This window comes from Lampris incognitus, chromosome 4, assembly GCF_029633865.1.
Source record: "Lampris incognitus isolate fLamInc1 chromosome 4, fLamInc1.hap2, whole genome shotgun sequence".
In the NCBI taxonomy this organism is placed as follows: Eukaryota; Metazoa; Chordata; class Actinopteri; order Lampriformes; family Lampridae; genus Lampris; species Lampris incognitus.
This window is the reverse complement of record NC_079214.1, coordinates 31565199-31589820: the sequence shown is the minus strand read 5'-3', so window position 1 is coordinate 31589820 and position 24622 is coordinate 31565199. Positions and strand designations below refer to the sequence as shown.

Below are 24622 nucleotides of genomic sequence, written 5' to 3'. Positions count from 1 at the left end.
ATCCTAATTGTGTAGCTAGGAGCAGTAGGCAGCCGCCGTGTAGCGCCAAGTGACCAACTCCAGTTCGTCTTACCATGCCTCAGTCAGGGGCACAGACAGGAGTATTAACCTTAACATCCATCCATTTTCAAAACCGCTTATCCTGCTCTCAGGGTCACAGGGATGCTGGAGCCTAACCCAGCAGTCATTGGGTGGCAGACAAGGAGACACCCTGGACAGACCGCCAGACTGTCACACAGGGCCGACCTACACACACACACACACACACACACACACACACACACATTCATACCTAGGGACAATTTAGTACAGCCAATTCACCTGACCTGCATGTCTTTGGACTGTGGGAGGAAACCGGAGCCCCCGAAGGGAACCCATGCAGACACAGGGAGAACATGCAAACTCCACATAGGATGACCCGTGATGACCCCCAAGGTTGGACGACCCCAGGGCTCAAACCCAGGACCTTCTTACTGTGAGGTGACCACGCTAACCACTGCACCACCGTGCCGCCCCTTAACCCTAACATGCATGTCTTTTTGATGATGGGGGAAACCGGAGCACCCGGAGAAAACCCACCACAGACACGGAAAGAACGTGCAAACTCCACAGAGAGGACGACCTGGGATGACCCCCAAGGTTCGACAATGCTGGGGTTCGAACCCAGGACCTTTTTGCCAAGGATTAAAGACACAACACAGGGAGTTGCTTAGATTAAATGTTTTCCATCATGTCCACCTGTATGAAAGCCAACCCCAGCCACTATAGCTCCTTGTGTGTTGGCACAGACCCCCTTTGTGCCCCTGAAAGGCCAACACATTTTCAGCCCATGGCGTCATATATTGCTGTTGATAGATAGATGATGCACAAAGTATCCTTCAGTGTCTGTATAGAGATGCACTGGGTTTTCCAAAGCTTACTATGTTAAACTCTCAGCCTCCTTTATGAATTTTAATTATATACAAGTAAGGTTAGTGGTTAAGTTTTGGGTTCAAGTCAAGTGGTTGGTTAGAGTTAGAGTCAAGTTGTGGTTATTTTCAGGATTAAGTATAGTTTGTTGCTAACTTTAGGGTTAGAAACACACCAGTTTTCATGTTGTGCTCAAACTATTTTACATCACCATAATTTTACATATGGCATTAGAGATTATTTCCTTGAGTTATCCGCTGATGACATTGTATGATTTGCATTTTACCATGTTGCAATGAGCAGTGGGCTGTTGCTGTGTACCGACGTAGAACCGATATACCCACACTTCTGTTTGGTCGGCAAGATTGTGCAGAATGAGACACAAAACTTAAACCAGTAAGGGAGTAATGAAGTCATTGATCACAAAAAGCTGTTAGGAAATCCTTTTCCAGGTGGCTCATCATTGCCCAGTGTCTGCCTTGGGCAAAATGAGACTCTGTCTCAATTATACTCGTCACAGACATACATGCAGATGTGTGTACTGTATGTGATGTGCATCCTATTATGAATATGAGCTTGCAAACACGATGGGAATTTGTGAAGAATTTATCATAGAAAAAAATATCCAAATCCCTTGCACTTATATTGACTACAGATCTTACTTCAGGCAATGAACAAAAACCCCATTCAGAGCCCATAATGAAAAAAGAAACTCATAGTGGACTAAAACCAGTCCCTGAATGACTTTCTTCTATGTATACTATGTATGTATATGAACTGAACACTTGTGTGCTCGAGTCATTATGTGAAAATTCTTCATATATCTTTTCTATATATAGAGTGCAACCATTAATAACATTAATATCACTGATTATTTTTCTTAATGACTGGATCTCTACATAAATAACAAGAACAGAATAAGGTGGGGTGACATGGCCCAGGAGGTAGAGCAGGTCGTCTAGTAATTGGAAAGTCGCTGGTTCGATCCCCGGCTCCCCCAGAGACCATGTCGAAGTGTCCTTGCGCAAGACACTGAACCCCTAACTGCTCCTGATGAGTAGGTTGGCGTCTTGCATGGCAGCCTCCACCATCAGTGTGTGAATGGGTGTGTGAATAGGTGAATGTGAGGCATACACTGTAAAGCACTTTGAGTGGTTGGTAGACTAGAAAAGCGCTATATAAATACAGTCCATTTACCATTTCATGAAAAAACCCAGATTTTCCTGGAGCCAAAGTTATGACAATCGATTAAGTGAAATGGATCAAGTCACTGAATTTAAACAAGTGAAAAGACACACTTAATGTACAAGTTGTTAATGCATTTTATTACTGTGATTGACCACGGACAGAATTTATCTTTCCTAATGTCAGATTAATACATGTGTGATAATGAGTGGGAAAGGTTCTGTGTTTTTTTTTCTTCTCTCGAGCCAGTAGGAACGTCATACGATGTTGCCAGCCTTGGAGTACAGACGGTCAAACTTATCAAAGACGTTACAGGTGGTGAACACTGTCTTGAATGGCTGGAGGGGAGGATGGACAGAAGACAGGAGGAGAACAAGGGAAAGGGGGATGGACATAGAAAAAGAGGGATATAAAATGTTATTTTTCAAGTTTTTTTTTTTTTGATAATGGGTAGTAATGTTCCAAGTTTGTATTTCAGTTTTGTTAACAAAGGCCAAGGCGTTTTATCTGAACCAGGAACAACTAGATGTAGCAATCAACTACGGAGCACCACTTGTATAATAAGAAGAGGGAAAGAAAGTGCTTTTTTTTCTGCCAGCAGTTTTGAAGTTTTTTTTTATGGCCCAGAGAACAAGTGCCCTGCTTCAAACTATATTTAACAAAAATCAGTCCAGAATGTCTTGTTCAATGCATGAGACTTTGAATTAATAAGACATTTCAGATGACCACGATGTATTTGTGACATTAAAAAATGTCTTTTGAGAGACCCTTTGATTTGCCAGAGGGTCTACGATGTATACTTTAACACAAGGATGAATATGCAATTTACCTTGGTAAAAAATAAAAATTAAAAAATCAGAAATTGAACGTTCAATGGCTCTAATGGGACAGCAGCTATTTGTTTCATACATTAATTCATTTCAATGAAAGCCAGGAGCTTAGATGGCCATGTTAGTTTCTTTGCTGTCACAAATGAGGCTAAATATTTATAACTATTTATTATTAACAGATACACCCACCATGCCCCTGTGTAATGCCTAACTGTATGTGTGTGTGTGTGTGTGAGAGACAGATGTATTTATTTGCGGGTGTGGGTGTTTGTGTGTGTGAGAGAGAGAGAGGAAAAGAGAGAGAGCGAGAGAGGGAGAGAGACGTATGTATTTGTGGGTGTGGGTGTTTGTGTGTGTGAGAGAGAGAGCGAGAGAGAGAGAGAGAGAGAGACGTATGTATTTGTGGGTGTGGGTGTGTGTGTGTGTGTGTGAGAGAGAGAGAGAGAGAGAGAGAGAGAGAGAGGTATGTATTTGTGGGTGTTGGTGTGTGTGTGTGAGAGAGAGAGAGAGAGAGAGAGAGAGAGAGAGAGAGAGAGAGAGAGAGAGAGAGAGAGAGAGGTATGTATTTGTGGGTGTGGGTGTTTGTGTGTATTCAACAGTGAATTGCTCTTTTCATGAGTGATTGTGACAGGTTTGTCATCAGGCCCTGAAGCATCCTCGCAGTGAGAGACCACGTACAGTACAGCCCCCAAACAACAAACTTACACACAAACACACACAGTGGGTGACGGCCAGTGTGATCAACACATGTCTGAAACAAAAACTGCAACATGTCACAAACCTACACTCACCGGCCACTTTATTAGGCACACCTGTCCAACTGCTCGTTAACGCAAATTTCTAATCAGCCAATCACATGGCAGCAACTCAATGCATTTAGGCATGTAGACATGGTCAAGACGATCTGCTGCAGTTCAAACCGAGCATCAGAATGGGGAGGAAAGGTGATTTAAGTGACTTTGAACGTGGCATGGTTGTTGGTGCTAGACGGGCTGGTCTGAGTATTTCAGAAACTGCTGATCTACTGGGATTTTCACGCACAACCATCTCTAGGGTTTACAGAGAATGGTCCGAAAAAGAGAAAATATCCAGTGAGCGGCAGTTCTGTGGGCGAAAATGCCTTGTTGATGCCAGAGGTCAGAGGAGAATGGCCAGACTGGTTCGAGCTGATGGAAAGGCAACAGTAACTCAAATAACCACTCATTACAACCGAGGTATGCAGAAGAGCATCTCTGAACGCACAACACGTTGAACCTTGAGGCAGATGGGCTACAGCAGCAGAAGACCACACCGGGTGCCACTCCTGTCAGCTAAGAACAGGAAACTGAGGCTACAATTCGCACAGGCTCACCAAAATTGGACAATAGAAGATTGGAAAAACGTTGCCTGGTCTGAAGAGTCTCAATTTCTGCTGCGACATTCGGATGGTAGGGTCAGAATTTGGCGTCAACAACATGAAAGCATGGATCCATCCTGCCTTGTATCAACGGTTCAGGCTGGTGGTGGTGGTGTAATGGTGTGGGGGATATTTTCTTGGCACACTTTGGGCCCCTTAGTACCCATTGAGCATCGTGTCAACGCCACAGCCTACCTGAGTATTGTTGCTGACCATGCCCATCCCTTTATGACCACAGTGTTCCCATCTTCTGATGGCTACTTCCAGCAGGATAATGCGCCATGTCATAAAGCTCGAATCATCTCAGACTGGTTTCTTGAACATGACAATGAGTTCACTGTACTCAAATGGCCTCCACAGTCACCAGATCTCAATCCAATAGAGCACCTTTGGGATGTGGTGGACCGGGAGATTCGCATCATGGATGTGCAGCCGACAAATCTGCAGCAACTGAGTGATGCTGTCATGTCAATATGGACCAAACTCTCTGAGGAATGTTTCCAGTACCTTGTTGAATCTATGCCACGAAGGATTAAGGCAGTTCTGAAGGCAAAAGGGGGTCCAACCCGGTACTAGCAAGGTGTACCTAATAAAGTGGCCAGTGAGTGTATGTTTCTGGTCACAAGGCGTGTGTGTGTGTGTGTGTGTGTGTGTGTGTGTGTGTGTGTGTGTGTGTGTGAGTTTGGTGTCTGTGCGGAGGCATGTTTAGGTGTTTGAGCAAAAGAGTTAAGAAAACGTTTTTTTTCTGCAGAGAAAGCACTCGTCAGTGCATTATTTGTGTGTGTGTGTGTGTGTGTGTGTGTGTGTGTGTGTCCACACCGGCTGCTGGAACTAAGCGGGTCTCTTAATCACGGCTGTAACGGGCAACATTACCGGCAGCAGCACCGGGCTAATGATGAATGCCCAAGTCTCCATGCAAACCCTGACCTCCTTTTTTGCTGCGCTGTACAAAAATCCTTCTCACCAATGCATACACCTCTACACACTCACATACATAAGCCTGTGTTCGCACACACCACCCCAAAAGAGAACACTGGTCCAGCAAACAGACACATGTGCACGCAAAATCACATGAACACAAACACAAATACACACAGAATGCTCACACATACCCATAAAGACACAAAAAAGCATGATACCTTTCACACACACCCATGAACTGACACACTCAGATCAAACACACACACACACACACACACACACACCTTACTGTGCCATATTTATAGCTGGTTCTAAGCCCCCTTGAATAACTGGCCTAGATGTTAGGGGAGCAGTAAGCAGGGGTACATGTATGTTTGTCTGTGCATGTATACATGATAAGTGTGTGTGAGCTAGCCAGTATGACCTGTTCTCTACTCTGCCCTCTTGGCTGATCCCTATGATTACCCAGAAAGCTTTGCATCATGTCATAAAAAGAAAAGAAAAAACAAGTAAACTGTCTACAGAAGAGAGAAAAAAGAAAGATACTGCACAAAAGTAAGAGATGTGAAATAGTGGCAGGGGCGGGAGAGGGAAAGAATCAAATTTAGATGAGAGAGAGAACTTAAGAGAAAGAGGTGATTCAACAGGGGAGACAGACAAAGCCTCACAAGCAACGATAGGAAGAAAAGGTGATAAAAAAGCAAATGAGAGAGCACTACAGTTGAGAGTATGAGAGACGGAGTAGTTGTAAATGAGTGTAAAGTTTTGGTGAAGGACAAACTAATGTCAGGGACTGGGGCGGTTCGGGCTTCCTGCTCCCCGGCTACCACATGTGATCCCGCCTGTCACTCATACTCCATCGCCATGACAATCATCACTGTGCTGATGCCTGAGGGTGGGGACAAGCCTGTCCTTGTAACAAACAGAACCTCTGCGCTATCTGACGCCATCCACTGCTGAGACACACACACACACACACACACACACACACACACACACACACACACACACACACACACACACACACACACACACACTTGATTATCATCAGTACATGTGTCTGGGTGAGAATCATGGCCCATGCACAAAACATTTTGCATGACAATGTGAACATATTTATGTGTGTGTGTATGCACTGGGTGTGCCTGTGCATATTTGTAAGTTTGGATTTTTCTCTGTGTGCTCATTAATGTTTACTACCTGCATGTAAATTCATTAGTTTGTGAGTTTGCATGTGTGTGTGTGTGTGTGCGCGCACGCGCAAGAGACAGACAGACAGACAGACTGTGTGTGTGTGTGTGTGTGAGAGAGAGAGCGAGCGAGAGAGGGAGAGACAGAGAGAGAAAAAGTCAGAGCATGTATGCCAAGGGGTAGGGAGCAGGGACTTGTCAAGCCGAGGCAGAGATAACAGACTGGACAGTGATGCCAGCCATGTGTGACAGCTCTCATACACACGCGTACCCTCACACATAAACAAAAGCTGCAACCCGCATCATCCCCCCCACCCACCACTACCAGTACTGGCTGCCCCCCTCAAAACCTGCCTGAGCCCACCCTCTGGAGCTGTGAAAACTGGGATGCAAAGAGAGTGAGACTGGTAAAGCCTCCTTTAACTTGGGGGGCTAATCTGTGTGTGCATGTCCCTGAGTGTGTGCCTACCAGTATATATGCAAATACTTGTATGTGCATGCATGTGTGTGTGTGGTGGGAGGGTCAAAGTGTCATATCAATTTGTGGCTGTGCCGATTCTGAAAGAGGCTAACCCCACTGCCACTTCAGTTTAACACAATTCTGGACCACATACTGGGCGACAGAAATATTCATATGCCCTGAACAAATGCTGACCAACACATGCTACACTACATACAAATACAACGAAAATGTTTTAGTTACATCTTGACAGTCCAGTGTTCAATTGCCATTAAAATTCCAGCAGTAAACTCAGTCACTTATATTTATAAGTCCCCTCCCCATTCTCAATGATGTCATTACTTTCATCAGGAAAGTGCTGGAAATTACTATTTATGGTCCAAATTAGGAAAATAAGGAGTTTAAAATTTGCTGTTACACCTGCTTGGAATTCCTTGCAAAATATGTTAAATCTCTGGGAGATAGAGTTTTTAAATATCAATTTTTTTAAAAAGAATGTAATTAGGCACATCTCAATGTCATACTTTTAGCTGCTTTTATTTTTACTCTTTGTAAAGTTTTCAATTGTTTTGAATTATACTTTTTAGCATCACCTGTCTTGGGCAGGAGATTCTTGTAATGAGATTTTTCATGTAACGAGGGTTTTAACTTGTCAAATAAAAATTGAAACTTAAATTAAATTAAATACCAAACAAGAATTCAAGATATTTTTAAATGCTCAACTATTTATTTATTCAAAGTTTGTGAAATTTTAAATCAACATTGTAAAAAATTTTCCTATTCTATCTAACATCATTTCATACTGATAAATAATTTCAAATTTCAAAGAAAATATGTTCCTCCTCTCTTACCTGATGGGACTTGTGCATCAATCTAAAATGTGCCATTAGGGCTGTGCAACTTAGTGTGTCATTGTCCATATTATCATAAATAACTATAGTTGCCATTCAGTATAAAGGATGACAAATTCAGCTTTTTGAAGGTTAATTTGTTTTACATCATTTGTAAAGCAAATTAAACGAACAGCGAAAAAGCCTTATTCCAGCGTCTTCACATGTGTATGGACACACACAAACACATACAAGTACACACACGTTACCTATACAAAGCCCTTCTCTGCAAATCTATCGAAGCGGCTGCTAAAAACTGTATTTCTGGCGGTGCTCCATTGTGCCTCTGAACATGAGGTGCAAGCGCGAACCTGAGGCGAGGTTGTCGGTCAAAAACCCTCCGGGGCTGACCAGGCCAGGGCCCCAGACCACTTTAACCACTCGTCTCCATTAGCAGGCTCCCAGATATCATTATGCTCCCTGGGGACCAGGCGTACTCTAACCAACCATTTACCCTCTCCTTCTCTCCTCTATTTCTCTCTCTCTCTCTCTGTGCCCTGATGTTACTCAATGAAAAAAAAGACGTCTGGGAGAAAAAAATATGAGATTGATTTATTTGCTTCAGTGTTCTCAGGGATGGAGTCCTCTCCCTTGCTCTCTCTCTCTCTCTCTCTCTCTCTCTCTCTCTCTCTCTCTCTCTCTCTCTCTCTCTCTCTCTCTCTCTCTCTCGTTCTCTCACTCTTTCGCCGCAAACTGAAACCAATTAGTGAGCAGAGCACTTGTAGCAGGGAATGTAGGGCAAGCGAGGAGTAATAAAAAAGTATTGACTTTTCTGTGACTGTACGCGGCGTGAAAGGGGTGCTGCGGCCTTGTCCGACATGAAAGGAGCTCCATTAATTTCACTTATTTCACCCAGGCCCTTGTCAGGAGGCCCTAATGTGTCCGGCCCGCACTCCTCACATCCTAGCACTCCGACAGCATAGCGCAGCCGGGACTCTGGCTACCAAATGAGTTTACATTACATATATCGGGTGTGTGGGGGTGGGGGTGGGGGCTGGTGGATGGGGGTGGGGGGTAGAGAAAAGAGTCATTTCTAATTCCCTGGTTGAGATACAAAGCGAGACCTTTCATACGTAGCTAATTTTACCCTGACCTCCCCTCCCCCTTCCTCCTCTCTCGCCTCCTGTTTCTTTCTCTCTTCGTGTCCCTCTGTCCCTCCCTGCATCATCTACAGGCCGCTTCCCCGTTGACAGGAGGTAACAAAACAGGAAGTCCATGAACATATTAAGCTAACAATCTCGGTATAAGACAGGTAGGCAATTTAGCTTCAACCTCTTGGGTCAGTAGTGGTTGACCACCAAAAATAAGTCTGACAAGAGCGGTCCACATAGACACGGGCTGCAACAACCGGGTGTTAAAATGAAAAACCTGTCTCCGACAGAGTAAAACGCATTGTTTTAGTTTTATCGTCATGCATTTAAAAGTACAATCAGTAATGGCCATGTGGAGTACTGCGACCACATGAGCGCTCTACTGACAACAAGAAATATGACATTTCTCACCATTGGGTCAACACTGTGAATTTGTTTGAGAAAAGGAGACAACTAAAAGCCTCAAGAGAAATTGAAAGCGATGTGTCACCGGCTGGTTTTCTCATTTGCAAGTAATAACGCTGTCACGGTTTACAAAGTCTGATCAAGGCAACAACAAAAGTGTGCCGCTGTGTGCATCAATTACAGATTGTACCTTTAAAACAAAAACAAAAAACAGAAACTCCTTCAATACTTTACAGTGGCTTTTTCTTTGGTTTCCCAGGTTCAAAGTTCATGATAATTCTTCATGACATGAATTCTGTGACGTTTTGCATCAAACAATGTTTAGAAAAAATCCCACAACAACAGCACAATACAGCACAATATCTTAGGAGTAAGGCAGCACAGTAACAATACAGTAACATCATTGTACAACTGCAGTCATTCAAAAACTGAAGTTGTGCTTCTGCCACCCTGTGCCAAAAATCACAATGCCAACACATTATGACTTGATGAATCTCATTAAACCACCTTCTAACAAAACTTAAGATTCTGTCCCAATCTATCTAAGTACCATTGATGTGTATGATATGATGCATTATGGGCTATATGGTTGTAAGATGTACCAGTCTGAATCCAAATGCACCCCTATGTACAATTTTTTGAGGAGTGCAGTGAATCTGAATCTCACCTGGTTTCAGAAGTGGGCGTCATCCTCTGGAAGGTTAATCTGTACTCTGATTAAGTAAAACCAGTTAGCTACCCGTGGCTCTGCGGACTTCTCTCATTTGGGTTTGGGGTTGGCCCACTGCCACCTCATTTGACTGAAATCAGGAGCATTCCAGGGCTTAAGAGAGGAGAGGGGCAGGTATTACATGTGCTTGAGCATGTGTGTGAGTGTTTGTGTGTGCACTTGCGTTTGTACTGTGTATGTGTGCATAAAAGTCAGGGCAGCTACTACGTGCATGCATGCAGCACGTGTGTGTGTGTGTATGTGTATGCCTTAGTGTGTGTGTGTGTGTGTGTGTGTGTGTGTGTGTGTGTGTGTGTGTGTGTGTGTGTGTGTGTGACAAAGAGAGGCTATCTGCAGACAGAAACTAATCAGTGTGTGTGAGATAAGAAAGCTGCCTTTATGGTGTATGGTAATCAGCCCCCCTTCGGCCTGCCACGGCCATGCATAATCACCACGACTTATTCACATGATTGATGAAATATGCGTCTGTGAAAGCTGAGCTGCTTTTGTTATCACCCCCTCCCCCTTTCTCTCTCTTTTCCTCTTCTCTCGTTCAATCTTTTTCTTTTTTGTTTTTAACAACCTCTCTCTCTTCCTCTCTGTAGCAACCAAAGATGTTGTAGCCACACATACAATCAGGAAATTACACAACCAGCAAGGGGTCCCTGTTGAAACCATGTATGCGCAAATGCGAACACATACACACTCACACACATACGCGCGCACACCCGCATATACAAGAACCCTTGTTTTCCTATAAGGCGGGAATATATGAGATGAATGAGAAATGGAATGTCCTCTGAAGAAAGAGAGCGAGAAATAAACGAGACATTGATTGTAATTTCCTTCAGTTTGAAGTATTGGCTGGATTAGAGAGGGGAATGAGAGGAGAGAGATGGTGGGATAGAGAAGGAAGGAGTTAGATGGATAGATGCTTCAGAGAGCTCTTGTCACTGACACTTGATCGCATTAATCAAGGAGCGGATGCAGAATTCAAAAGTGAGGCCACATGCAGAAATAAGGACCAATTAAATGACCGCAAAAAACCCATCTGTAACCATATGCATCAGCATACGAAAAACATTGTAAACACCAAACTCCACTTTATTTTGTTCTTGTTCTACTGATTATGATTTAAATGCTGAGTTTCATTTGGAAATCATTTTTCTATTATCTATTTTCTATTATGTTGCAATCAGACAAAATACACTATTAGCTGGCACAACTCTCAGAGAGGGGAGAACTGTGAGATGTCCAGTCAGAGGTAGATATCTATAACACCTAATGAGTCGCTACCGGTCCTTATAGAATCGGGTCAGGTTGGTCGAAATTGTAACCTGCATTGAATTTGGATTGAGATTTATTTCTAGATTGGGGTCAGATCTGCCACAATTTTAAACTATAGTTAAGTTTCAATTGACTAAGGTGTGTGCCATGTATTTGCAACAAGATATATTTTAGAATCTGGCCAAATGACCCTCTCCTATGTTTCCTGTCACTCTGCACCGCATGCAGAGGCTTGTGGAAAAAGCTATAAGAAGACTTAAGATGGAGGTGGGGCTTTGGTAGCAAGTTGGGGATGGGGTACAGTGTTGTGCCTGGGGGAGAGCAGACATATGGGGACACCAGGAGAGAAAGTGCCCTGGGAGCAGCCTGAGGGAGGACTGAGACAGGAACAATACACTGGGACTCTGGGAAAGGTCTGCAGCAAGCACTGGGGCTATGAGGTCTGAGAGAGAAACACAGGGAGGGGGAAGTAGGTGGGGAAAAGAGTTGGGGCTGATGGAGAGGGCGGAGGTTATAGACTAGCAAGGGGATGCTGGAGAAGAAGGAAAAGGTTTGGGCCAGGACCAGGAAAGGAAAGGGGAACATGGGGGATACGATAAGGGCAGAATCTGGGCTTGGGACCAGGAGAGAGACAGGCTGGGGAACATGGCTGGGACTGGGGACTAGAGGGGGGTTGGAGGGGAGTTGGGGCTGAGACTGAGATTAAGACTGGGGCTGGGGCTGGTGAATTAAGGGTGCCAGCCTCAGGGTACTATTACATATCCATAATGAGAAACAGAGGAGAGGGAGGCTCGTCTGCATGCCGGCACACCTCATATTAAATATGCACAATTCCCATGCAAAATGGGCCAGTAGCAGCCAGGACCAGCATTGGTGTCTAATCCTCTGTGCTGGGGCTGTTTCATCCAGGGTTAACAGGCTCATCAGTCAACACAGGCTGCTTAGCACAGGACATCAAGGCCATTTGCAGGTTTAAGTGTTTGTGATTGCATGGCCCCCACCCCCCAAGATGCCTATAGTGAGCACATCAGTCTGGGTGAAGAAGTAAACATACACACTTAAAGGCAATGGCATATGCATACATACACAAAAGCTCAAACACACATGCAATGTCACATGCACAGTGGTATACCAACCCACATGCACATATGCATATGTGCAAACACACACACACACACACACACACACACACACACACACACACACACACACACACACACACACACACACACACACACACACAAGCACAAATTCAAACACATATACAACAAACATCAGAGAGACTAGACTCTCACATACATTCACGCAAACATGCAGACAGCCACTGTCTCGCACAGATGCAACCTATTGTATTCTACTGTTCTACTACTATACTCTATTTTAACTGCTTTATTCCACTGTTCTACCCCCCATTGCCCCACAATCGCTAGATAGATAGATAAATGGATAGCTAGATAGATAGATAGATAAGATAGGGTGAATGATTGATACAAGAATAAAGAGTTTAAAGTCAAATAAGTACGTTCCACAAAAGAGTACACACACACACACACACACACGCACACTAAACATCCGTACCCCTGAAGAACAAATCAGGCAGAAAAAGCACAACAAAAGAACCCTTCTGCCAGCCATCAGGTAATGCGTTCTTGGATAATGTCATTTTTTTAAACTTTTTAAAAGAATGTATGGTATTGTGTGTGTATCTTGTCTTTGATACATCCTGTGCGTCAGTCTTTACAATGGATTCATCTGCGTTTTACTGCCACTTTTGACGTCTATCACCGGGAACACAAGAGGGTTGTCATATGTCTTGAAAAGGTTAGTGGGTGAACAGTCAGCTGATCGTACACACACACACACACACACACACACACACACACACACACCAGTTAGTGTGGGAGCTGAAGCAAGCTAGACCGAGGCATACACATACGCAGAACAAGTGATCAGACATCAAGCATGCAAGGTAGTAAGAGAAAGAGAGATAGAGAGGCAGAGTGAGGCTTGAGATGGAGAAAGCGATAGCTGGTGATCCTACAACCGTACATCTAGTATGGTTCAGTGGAGCATATCCTCACTGGGACAGCCAGTCCATTAAAGTGTAGACATCCGCCTTGACTTCTTCTTCCTGATTTCCATGTATGCATCCCAAGGAAACTATCTAAATATACTTACAAACACTATGACTTCTCTCAAAATAAACCTGACTTCAAGGCATTTTGCAGGTGTCTTCAGTTTTCCCCACAAATGAAGCTATACTTCAAATTAACCCTTAAAGCTGAGCATAGCCTTTAGATATCTATGATGAATGTTGTGAGCCATTCATTTATCTTATCCTTTGTGTAACATATCAAGCGTCATGTATTAAGCCTTTCTCCTTTGACCACCTGTACATTGAACTTACAAGATAAACTGAAACCAGTGGTCAAAATAGAGAAATTTATTTAAGTATTTAAAAAAAAAAGAAATAAGATAAACATATTAATATATCTTTATCAAATGAAAATCATGATTATTACATTACAATAAAAACTGTTACTATGGCATCCGAGTGGCATAGCAGTCTATTCTGTTGCCTACCAACATGGGCATCGCTGGTTTGAATCCCCATGTTACCTCCAGCTTGGTCGGGCGTCCCTACAGACACAATTGGCTGGATGTAGGTATGTGTCCTGGTCGCTGCACTAGCACCTCCTCTTGGTCGGGGCGCCTGTTCAGGGGGGAGGGAGAACTGGGGGGAATAGCGTGATCCTCCCACGCGCTACGTCCCCCTGGTGAAACTCCTCACTGTCGGGTGACAAGAAGCGGCTGTCGACTCCACATGTTTCGGAAGAGACATGTGGTAGTCTGCAGCCCTCCCCAGATCGGCAGAGAGGGTGGAGCAGAGACCAGGATGGATAACAGAGCGGGGTGATTGGCCAGGTACAACTGGGGAGAAAAAGGGAGAAAAATCCACACAAAAAAAAGAAAGAAAAATAAACCTGTTACTATAGCACAACGAGGAGTGCAGATCGCTGACATTGATGTACCTGTGTAAGGTGTAAAGGAAATGCATCTCTGTTTGAACAGGAAGCTGCTGTATCTTAATGAATCATATTTGAAAGGGCTGCCAGTGCATTTTACTATGCCAGTAAAAGTGATCAGACAGCATCTGATGGCCTACTGACAAGAGAGATGTCTGCTTGTGTTAATAGGGCCACAATATCGAGGAAAAAGGAGTATTTTTAAAGAACTCACACCACGTTCTCTCGTTCTTCCCCCATGAGGCTATATCCGGACTACAAGGATTGTTAATATAAGTCAAGAGAGATATTTACTTCCACCGCTTACCCTGTAGATGTAAGGGCACTTTAACAGCCATAATAAGGCCCATTAAATACCAGAGCCCCAGTTTCAGTTTTCTGAGAGTAACTGAGTATCAAAGCTCCTTATGCACGTTAGATTTACAAAATCCCATTTAAAGGCCCTTTTTATATACTAATAGGTCATTTGTTGAAGAAAAAGCATAGGAAAAATTAACAGAAAAACAAATACAAAAATGTTAAAATAATTTTTACCTTGAGAATTGATATTCACTATATTGAACTGAATAGTCACATTCTGATTTCCTAAAAGAGATGCAATATACAGCTGGATTTCACTGGATTTCACAAGAACTGGCCTAGGGGTTTGGTATTTTTGGCAGACCAATCTTGTCTGAAATCAACAGAACTCTTTTTTTCTGAAAATTAATACCTGGGAAAGCAAATATGAGAAATTTAGCTGAGCTCTATCCCTGCCCGCTCTGCAGAGTTAGGTTGTTCTGATTAAAAAAAAAAAAAAAGTCGAGCTATTTTGGCACCCTTTTCTATTCCCTCTACCACAACACGTGTGTCACAATGTGTTATTTTCAAAATAACTTCACTAATCATCTGACTAAGATAGTGTTGTTAGAATCAGGGCTAGAATTATGGGGTGGGGGGCAATATCCAGCAATAGCCCCCCTAGATAGCCCAAATTGAATTCGCGCGGAGGGCTGCTAGCTCAGTATCAGTGTTCGGGCACTTCTGATTTGGTCATTATTCTCTCAGGTTCTCGTTTTGTACTGTTGAAGTCACATGCATTGTTTAAGCCAATGGTGTAACCATGTAATCAATATGGTACTGAAGAGGTTGGTGCCACACCTGCCGACTTCTTGTATAAGCTGTCGTTTTCTCATGGTCTCAATTTGCTTTGGCTTCTGTTATTCAGAGCAATGATGTTTCATATGTGGAGAATGTTTTAGGTGCCTAGTAGACGTCACATTGTGACCTGTGATTTTCACTGTCCCTATGGTAACATACGTACTTACATTATAGACTAGGATCCCACTCAGTTCTATTGCTCACAAAAAGCACAGATGTGGCATGTAAATGTAGTGATGAAGTGCCCCCCCCCCCCGAGTTTCAGTACAATTCGAACCCTGGTTAAAAGATGACGTGCATGCTGGGCCTTGCCAGTTACTCTGTATGCAAGAGTAGGAGATGAAAATGTTGCCATAAAGGAAGGGAAGTGTTGGGTTAATTGATAAATCTCGGGGCCAGGGAAGGAAGGACCATGGCAGTGGGAATGCTTTATGGCTGTGCAAATGAAGGAGGCCGCAGAGTTTTACACACGCCGTAAAACAGTTATGGAGAATTAGCCCTCACTCTCCCTCACCTCAGAAATCTGGGCACTTATGCAGTGGATGGCTGAAAGGATGGATGGATGAGGCAACTTGACACTTGACATGGTGCACACATGTATACACACTGAAAGAGAAACCTTTCCCCACCCCCATCTCTACTGTGGCCTAATTCAGTTTCAGTATTAATTGCTGCTAATGAATACTGTTCCCATTTAAAAGACCCCTCATACATCAGTCGTATGCATCATGGTGGTAACCATTAAGAAAGAGACTTTCTGTGTGTCCGTACATGCATGTGTGCCTGAGTATGAAAGAGCATTTGTGTGCAATTTACATGATAATATGTGTGTGTGTGTGTGTGTGTGTGTGTGTGTGTGTGTGTGTGTGTGTGTGTGTGTGTGTGTGTGTGTGTGTGTGTGTGTGTGTGTGTGTGTGTGTGTATAGACACGGTTGTCCTGTCCTCATTGCCTGAAGCTTTGCACCCATCATGTAATAATGACAATAATAAAACCACACGGCAGAGTAGCCGGGAGGACAAAGTAGTGCTTGTGTGTGTGTGTGTGTGTGTGTGTGTGTGTGTGTGTGTGTGTGTGTGTGTGTGTGTGTGTGTGTGTGTGTTTGGGTGCAGGAGGAGCAAAGCAGGGGGCAGATGGTTAGCAAAGATATGTTGAATAGATGGAAAAAAGGAAAAGCAATTACTGAGGCAGTGTTAAAAAGTAAAAGCATGCAGGCCATATTCAGCAGTGTGCACATGCACGAGTACATGTTGGGTCCATTGGGACATGAGTTTTTGTAAGTTCTGATGGATGTCAGTCTAATGCAAGGGGAAGGAGAGAGGCTGGAAGCACAGACAGACAGGCGTGACCGCTAACTATAGTGTACTTGATTAGCACGTAGCCGCCTAATTAAGCTGGCTTCCGTGGTTACAGGCACCAATGCTGGTGACATCCTTAATGACACAGTCACAAAATTAGCATTCAGAGACTGGGCTTTCCCACGTCTGTACTCTGAATTAGTCAAATGTTGATGCAATTAAGACAGTGTCAGTGGTACTTTTGATAACTTTAACATCTTCTGCAGATCATTCTAGTGACAGTAGTTTTGAGCATCTCTGCTTTCTGTGGCTCGAGCACCATGTTTGAAATAGTCATTTTCAGCTCAAAATACTCTAAATCCCATGCAAATATCTTGGAGATATAACTCCAACACACCAGAAACTGTATTTTCAATAACTTTACAATCTATGCCATAATGACATGACACAAATTACCTGGAACACGCAAACAGCTTGCAGACATAGCAGTGCCCTCTTTTTAAATGTACCCTGTCTCTACAGTCTAGTACTTCCCATCTTGTTTTAGTGGACAATATGTTATAGATAAGATGAATGTAGGTAATTACATAAACAGATACAGGAATATGTAACCAGAGTGGGGAAAAATAAGAACAGTACCAAAACTATCATATTTTGATAATATCTACATAGCAAAACTAATAATTTCAGCATGGAGACTGTACATGTACATGTTTCAGCATGGAGACTGTACAGGTTGTCAATACATTTAAATGCATTTCATCTGTTTTCATTTGACTTCAAAACATCATGCACACTGAAGACTGAATTTATTTATTCATTTATTTGTTATTTAAGTTTTAAGTGTATTTTGTTCTATTCATTAACACGTTTTTTGTTTTTGCAAGAGTACTAGAGTTGAGGCTAGTACTGAAAATTGTAGCATCAGGAGAGTGGGTCTAGAGGAGGGGATAAGGGCTGAGGCTCAAAAGAGAGAAAATGGTTGGGGCTATGGAGCAAGAAGCTGGCCATGGGAGGGGGACCACTGTGGGGTTAAGGAGAAGAGCACATAGGGGCTAGGGCAAGGGCAATTAAGACACAAACCCCCCAGCCAAGAAACGTGGCAATGGGTCGGCGTCCTCGAGAGCTGGGAAGTGAGTGTGTGTATGTGTCTGTGTGTGCTGACAGACAGGGCTGTACTTGCCTTGTTATGTTTTGCTGTGATACAGATCGCTAAGGTAAACAACGGCTGCAAGTTGAGGGCAACTTCCAGGCTTTAATGTGTGCTGGGGGAGTCCTGTGTAACTGGGCAAGAAACCTGGGCTGTGTTGATGATGAAGCCTTGGGCTGTGGATGGGCTGAAGCTAGTTTTAGGGCAATGATTACTAGCAAAACTAAAAAAAAAAGAGATGCCGGGGCTTGATGACGACAGGGGCTAGGCTAGGGTTTAGAAATAATTAGGCTGGCAGGAATAATGCAGCTAGATAATGTTTCTGGGGGCTGGGGGTGGGGGTGGTGCAGAGATGATGAGTACCAGGGTTGAGATGTCCACTCCATTGGCCCTCTGAGCCGTGATGAGAGGCTCTGCTGGCTGCGGTTATAGCTGGGGGTGATGCCAGCGATAGGACTAACACACTAATTACCACAGAGGCGGAGAGAGAGCGAGAAAGCGAGAGAGAGATCTTGAGAGACAGAGAGAGTAAACACATTCAGAGAGACAGTTGGGGATAATATGAGGTCTGACGTGTTCTGAGTGACAGCACTCTGACATGGCAGGGCTGGGGACAGTCAGTGTTATCTTCATCATCATCATCAACATCATCATCATCATCAGTAGCAGTGTTACCATAGGGAGGGAAGTCAGGTTCTGGCCAGTGTGTGTGTGTGCATGTGTGTGTGTGTGTGTGTGTGTGTGTGTGTGTGTGTGTGTGTGTGTGTGTGTGTGTGTGTGTGTGTGTGTGTGTGTGTGTGTTTGTGTGTGTGTTTGTGTGTTTGCTTTTAGGGAGACAGAAATTAGGCAAGTCGCAAGTTGGAATCTGTCACTCAGCCATGTCCAACAACAGAGAAACACCTACAATAGGGAGAAATGCTTAGTGAGCAAACACACACACACACACACACACACACACACACACACACACACACACACACACACACACACACACACACACACACACACACACACACATATATATAAACTTAGCACAAAAAGTAAGGACATTTGTGTTTGGTAGATTATTTCTTTGGCAATAAATCTTATATCAGGCACCTGATTGTCAGCACCTGAGGTACCAGAAGCTCAAAACAAGAGTCAATACCAACAGCAAAATAAGCTGTTTCGCATTGGCAGAGAAGATTTGGCAAATTTTTCATGGGCGCAACCCACATACTCAGCTCTGCTGCTCATCCCACAAACGCATGTTCCTTACAAATGTGGTGCCATTTAAAAGGGAAATAAACAGGCTTTCCAACGGTATAAGATTTATTGCCAAGAAGCGTTGTTACAACAAAGAAATAATCTACCAAACACAAATTTCCTTACTTTTTGTGCTTAGTTTATATATACACTCACTGGCCACTTTATTAGGTACACCTTGCTATTACTGGGTTGGACCCCCCTTTTGCTTTCAGAACTGCCTTAATCCTTCGTGGCATAGATTCAACAAGGTACTGGAAACATTCCTCAGAGAGTTTGGTCCATATTGACATGATAGCATCACGCAGTTGCTGCAGATTTGTCGGCTGCACATCCATGATGCAAATCTCCCGGTCCACCACATCCCAAAGGTGCTCTATTGGATTGAGATCTGGTGACTGTGGAGGCCATTTGAGTACAGTGAACTCATTGTCATGTTCAAGAAACCAGTCTGAGATGATTCGAGCTTTATGACATGGCGCGTTATCCTGCTGGAAGTAGCCATCAGAAGATGGGAACACTGTGGTCATAAAGGGATGGGCATGGTCAGCAACAATACTCAGGTAGGCTGTGGCGTTGACACGATGCTCAATGGGTACTAAGGGGCCCAAAGTGTGCCAAGAAAATATCCCCCACACCATTACACCACCACCACCAGCCTGAACCGTTGATACAAGGCAGGATGGATCCATGCTTTCATGTTGTTGACGCCAAATTCTGACCCTACCAACCCGAATGTCGCAGCAGAAATCGAGACTCTTCAGACCAGGCAACATTTTTCCAATCTTCTATTGTCCAATTTTGGTGAGCCTGTGCGAACTGTAGCCTCAGTTTCTTGTTCTTAGCTGACAGGAGTGGCACCCGGTGTGGTCTTCTGCTGCTGTAGCCCATCTGTCTCAAGGTTCGACGTCTTGTGCGTTCAGAGATGCTCTTCTGCATACCTCGGTTGTAATGAGTGGTTATTTGAGTTACTGTTGCCTTTCTGTCAGCTCGAACCAGTCTGGCCATTCTCCTCTTACCTCTGGCATCAACAAGGCATTTTCGCCCACAGAACTGCCGCTCACTGGATATTTTCTCTTTTTCGGGCCATTCTCTGTAAACCCTAGAGATGGTTGTGCGTGAAAATCCCAGTAGATCAGCAGTTTCTGAAATACTCAGACCAGCCCGTCTGGCACCAACAACCATGCCACGTTCAAAGTCACTTAAATCACCTTTCCTCCCCATTCTGATGCTCGGTTTGAACTGCAGCAGATCGTCTTGACCATGTCTACATGCCTAAATGCATTGAGTTGCTGCCATGTGATTGGCTGATTAGAAATTTGTATTAACGAGCAGTTGGACAGGTGTGCCTAATAAAGTGGCCGGTGAGTGTATATATTATCCATTATCCAAGCTGCTTATCCCAATCGGGGTTGTGGGATGCTGGAGCCTACCCCAGGTTTCATTGGGCTGCAGGTGGGGAGAAACCCTGGACAGGCCACCAGACTATCACAGGGCGCTCTCTCTCTCTCTCTCTCTCTCTCTCTCTCTCTCTCTCTCACTATACACACACACACACACACACACACACACACACACACACACACACACACACACATATACATATAAGACGACCCTCATAATAAGACGACCTGAACACCAAATCTTCAACATCTTCTTAGAGAAAAGGCAGTCACATCTTCAGTAAAAAGTGGGACCCCCTTGGAACCCCCCCCTTTTAGGACCCCCTTGAAAAAGAGTTGGTTCATCCCAAGAAGTTTATCCTTCTTATAAAATGTTACCAAATGTCCACTAGGCTGTACAGTTTAGCCTAAATAACATACACATGGAGGGGCATAACAAAATAAATGTAAATAAAAGCGTACTGCTTATAGAAGTTGCGAAAAAAACCTACAATTTTTTTATGTAAGCTGCCATCAAATCTTGAAATCTTTTTAGGCTACCAAAGTGAACACTTTTGTTGATTTTAATGGATATGTTCATCTCTTGCTGTCAACAGAATGATGAAGACTAAAATGAATGCTTCACTGATAATACGTCTTTCACTTACATATTTTGGTGCTGAACAAACAGTCCTACAACGCACGTCCATTAGTTATTTTCTAGTTATTACATTATTGTTACACTATACCCAACAAATGTCATTTGTGTCTATCATTTTGTCATGTCTAGGCCTGGATTTTTTTTCTTATCATTAATATTTCTTTATTTCCTACAACTTTACATTTAACTTTAAATCTAACTGGTTATATATATGGCTGGCATTTTCCATAGATCTACATCTCCTCACTGTCCTATACAGTGGTTCTCAATACGGTCCTGCCTGAGAACCAGTCTACCAGCTGAGAATTGGATTGAAAACAAAAGGTGACAACTAAGAATCTCATCTATTACAGACATCACACACACACACACACACACACACACACCACCACCATCAAGGACGCATATCATTGTGTAGAGACACATGCCACAGAGGCACTCATCAAAACTGTTTCTCCTACCCTCCTCCCTCAGACCATGCCGTCTGCTACAGGAGTGCAGCTCATGTCCTCGCACCCCCACCTGAATTCTAGTCCCTACTCGCACCCTCACCACCTTTCTTATTTATCTCTTCTTCCTGGGGCCGTGTTAGTTCGTTCCCCCGTCGCTGCGCCCTCCTTCTGCCTTCGTCCCTTTTCCTCTCTTGATTCCCTCCTTGTTTCCGGGCAATTGGGTCTGGGAGGGGGTGGGGTGTGGGAATGCTGGGAACTTTGTGTGCGTGCATATGTGTGTGTGTGTGTGTGTGTGTGTGTGTGTGTGTGTGTGTGTGTGTGTGTGTGTGTGTGTGTGTGTGTGTGCTGGGAAGTGAGCTAATAAAGGACGGTGATCCATGAAAGGCCTTGAGCAAAGACACAGTCAATTACCTAATGCCTGGACCAGACCACAGGGCCCATGCACACACAGTCTCTCTCTCTCTCTCTCTCTCTCTCTCTCTCTCTCTCTCTCTCTCTCTCTCTCTCTCTCTCTCTCTCTCTCTCTCTCTCTCTCTCTCTCTCTCTCTCTCTCTCTCTCTCTCACACACACACACACACACACACACACACACACCTCATTTACGTATACATGGAAGAGTGCAGTGGAGGGCTTGAGTACGAACTGTGTGCGTACGTGTGCAAGTGCGTAGGTGGGTGTGCATATGTGTGTGATGGCAAGTGGCGATTTATTAAATTGCTGTCACTTTTGACAAATTCATACAGCTGAAGTTGTAGGGGTTAGGCTACACTGCTTTCCCTTTTTTTCTCCCTCTTTTCTTTTAGAAGACAGGGGTAAGCGTTGGTTCCTCTTTGACGGGATAGGTTTTTGTGTGTGCAAGCAGGAGAAGCAGCATTCATCAGCTCTGTCTCTCTACACAATTGGATGACTGGGTGGGTGTTAGAAGTGTGGTCTCTGGTAACAATGACTTAATTTAGGTAGCTAGATGTCAAAAGTGTGTACTGCTGCATATGTATGAATTTTTATAATTTCTCTATTCCACTATCATAGAAAAAAAATAATCATAAAATACAATGCTCTCACACACACAGATTCAACTGAATCTGTGTCACAGATTCAATTTAATCTGTGTGAATTGAATCTGTGTGTGTGTGTGTGTGCGTGTTTGCAAAATAGATGATAGAAGTTGGCCTTTTTCCTGAGTCTGTGTGTATGCGTGTGTAGAACCTGCATAATGTAGTCCACCTCCTCCATCTCCTTTCACTTCTCTTAGGGAGACTGAGTTTGTGTGTGTGTGTGTGTGTGTGTGTGTGTGTGTGTGTGTGTGTGTGTGTGTGTGTGTGTGTGTGTGTGTGTGTGTGTGTGTGTGTGTGTGTGTGTATGTATGTGTTGCATAGCTCACCTCCTTTTCCTTGAGTTCATGTTTGTCCTCCTCTCTGAAATATTTGGAACCGTAGGCTAACGGAGGGAAAGAAGTGCTGCTATGGAGCTGACGCTCATACTTCATGTTCCTCTGGTGGGCTTTGGTAAAAGGCAGAAACCTATGACAGCCAAAGGCCACAAGTTATCATGGGGACTATAACCCAAGATGCCACAACTTTTATTTTATGTACTCTTTGGTGACCCTATTGACTACATAGATCATTGGTCCAATGAAAAAGTGTCTGTCCTGCCCAGGCACTCTTGATTAAGACATTAAATCCATTCTAAATCCAGGGGTGCTGTTCTATAGCTGGACTGGGCCCGAGCCTCTACCTCCCCACTCCACATTAAGCAAAAACCTAATCTTAAAATCTGTTCTCATTTGATGGGGTACCCTACCCAAAAAAGACTTATGTGATATGGCAACGCTGCTATATTTTTATACCATTTCAGATATATTTGAAAATATTACAGCAAGTGTTCCATAAAGTTGTATTCCAAAATAAAAATTAGATAGGATGATAACAGTTAAAACAGGAGGCCAATGTGGATTTTGCCTTTGCCTCTGGGTTGGCAAAAAATAATTGTTTTTCTTATACATTTTTAAAAAAAATATTTTTTATACATCTCTGAGTTTGAGATAATATGCTGTAGGTCTTGGGAATTATTCTGCCGCCTATCCCAGTGTCATTACAGCTGCACCATTTTTGATATTTCATTTGCAGCCAACCACACTTGACCTGAAAATGTTCATGTCACACCTCCGAGGCTATAGTTATCTAAAGGTGTATCCAGAGCTTTACACTGCATATACTATATGTCACTGTTGGCTGATGTCCAGACTATATAGGTTCTTGGGGGGGGGGGGGTGGCTTGGCGGTAGAGCAGGTCATTTGTTAACTGGAGGGTTGCTGGTTTGATCCTCAGCTCCTCCTTACAAAAATGTCTAAGCGTCCCTGAGCAAGACACCTAACCCCTAACTACTCCCAATGAGCTGGCTGTTACCTTGCATGGCTGACACCGCCAGTGGTGTATGAGTATGAATGTGAGGGATTAATTGAATGTTAAGTGCTTTGAGTGGCTGCTGCAGCTAGAAAAGTGCTATATAAAATGCAGTCCGTTTACCATTTTTTACAATATGAGCCTGGATGATCAAATCGGAATTTGAGCAGTGTCAACAGAAAAAGTTAGGTCATTTTTTCATATGTATGTTTGAGTGGTTATAAGGCTATGTATGTGGTGTGTGCATGAACTTGTGAATATGATTTGTAAGAAAGTATGAAGAGAGAGAGAGAGAGAGAGAGAGAGAGAGAGAGAGAGAGAGAGAGAGAGAGAGAGAGAGAGAGAGAGAGAGAGAGAGAAAGAGAGAGAGAGAGACACACACACACACACACACACACACACACACACAGACAGCTAGTGAGAGTGACTGTTGGTATAACAGTCTAGCTGTCTGAAGAACTGTGCCAGATGTTAATTACACTCAGGTTGATTTTCTAAATTATACCCAAGACTCTGCCTCAGGGAAGAGTGTTACTATGAGTGTTAATATGTGTATAGATGTCCCTGTGTGAATATTTGTGGGTATATTTGTG

The 24622-nt window shown here is 43.6% G+C and overlaps 1 protein-coding gene across 1 annotated transcript in view; it reads right to left on the bottom strand.

Annotated features, from left to right (window-relative positions):
• Nucleotides 1-2351: 2351 nt before the first annotated feature.
• The window catches only part of spata17 (spermatogenesis associated 17), a 90510-nt gene continuing 68239 nt past the window's right edge, over nt 2352-24622 (bottom strand). Inside the window, exons 9-10 of the mRNA XM_056279332.1 lie at nt 23008-23146; nt 2352-2432 (exon numbers count right to left, since the gene is read on the bottom strand). Of these exons, the coding sequence (XP_056135307.1) occupies nt 2352-2432; nt 23008-23146 (220 nt within the window). The remainder of the gene's footprint in view (nt 2433-23007; nt 23147-24622) is intronic.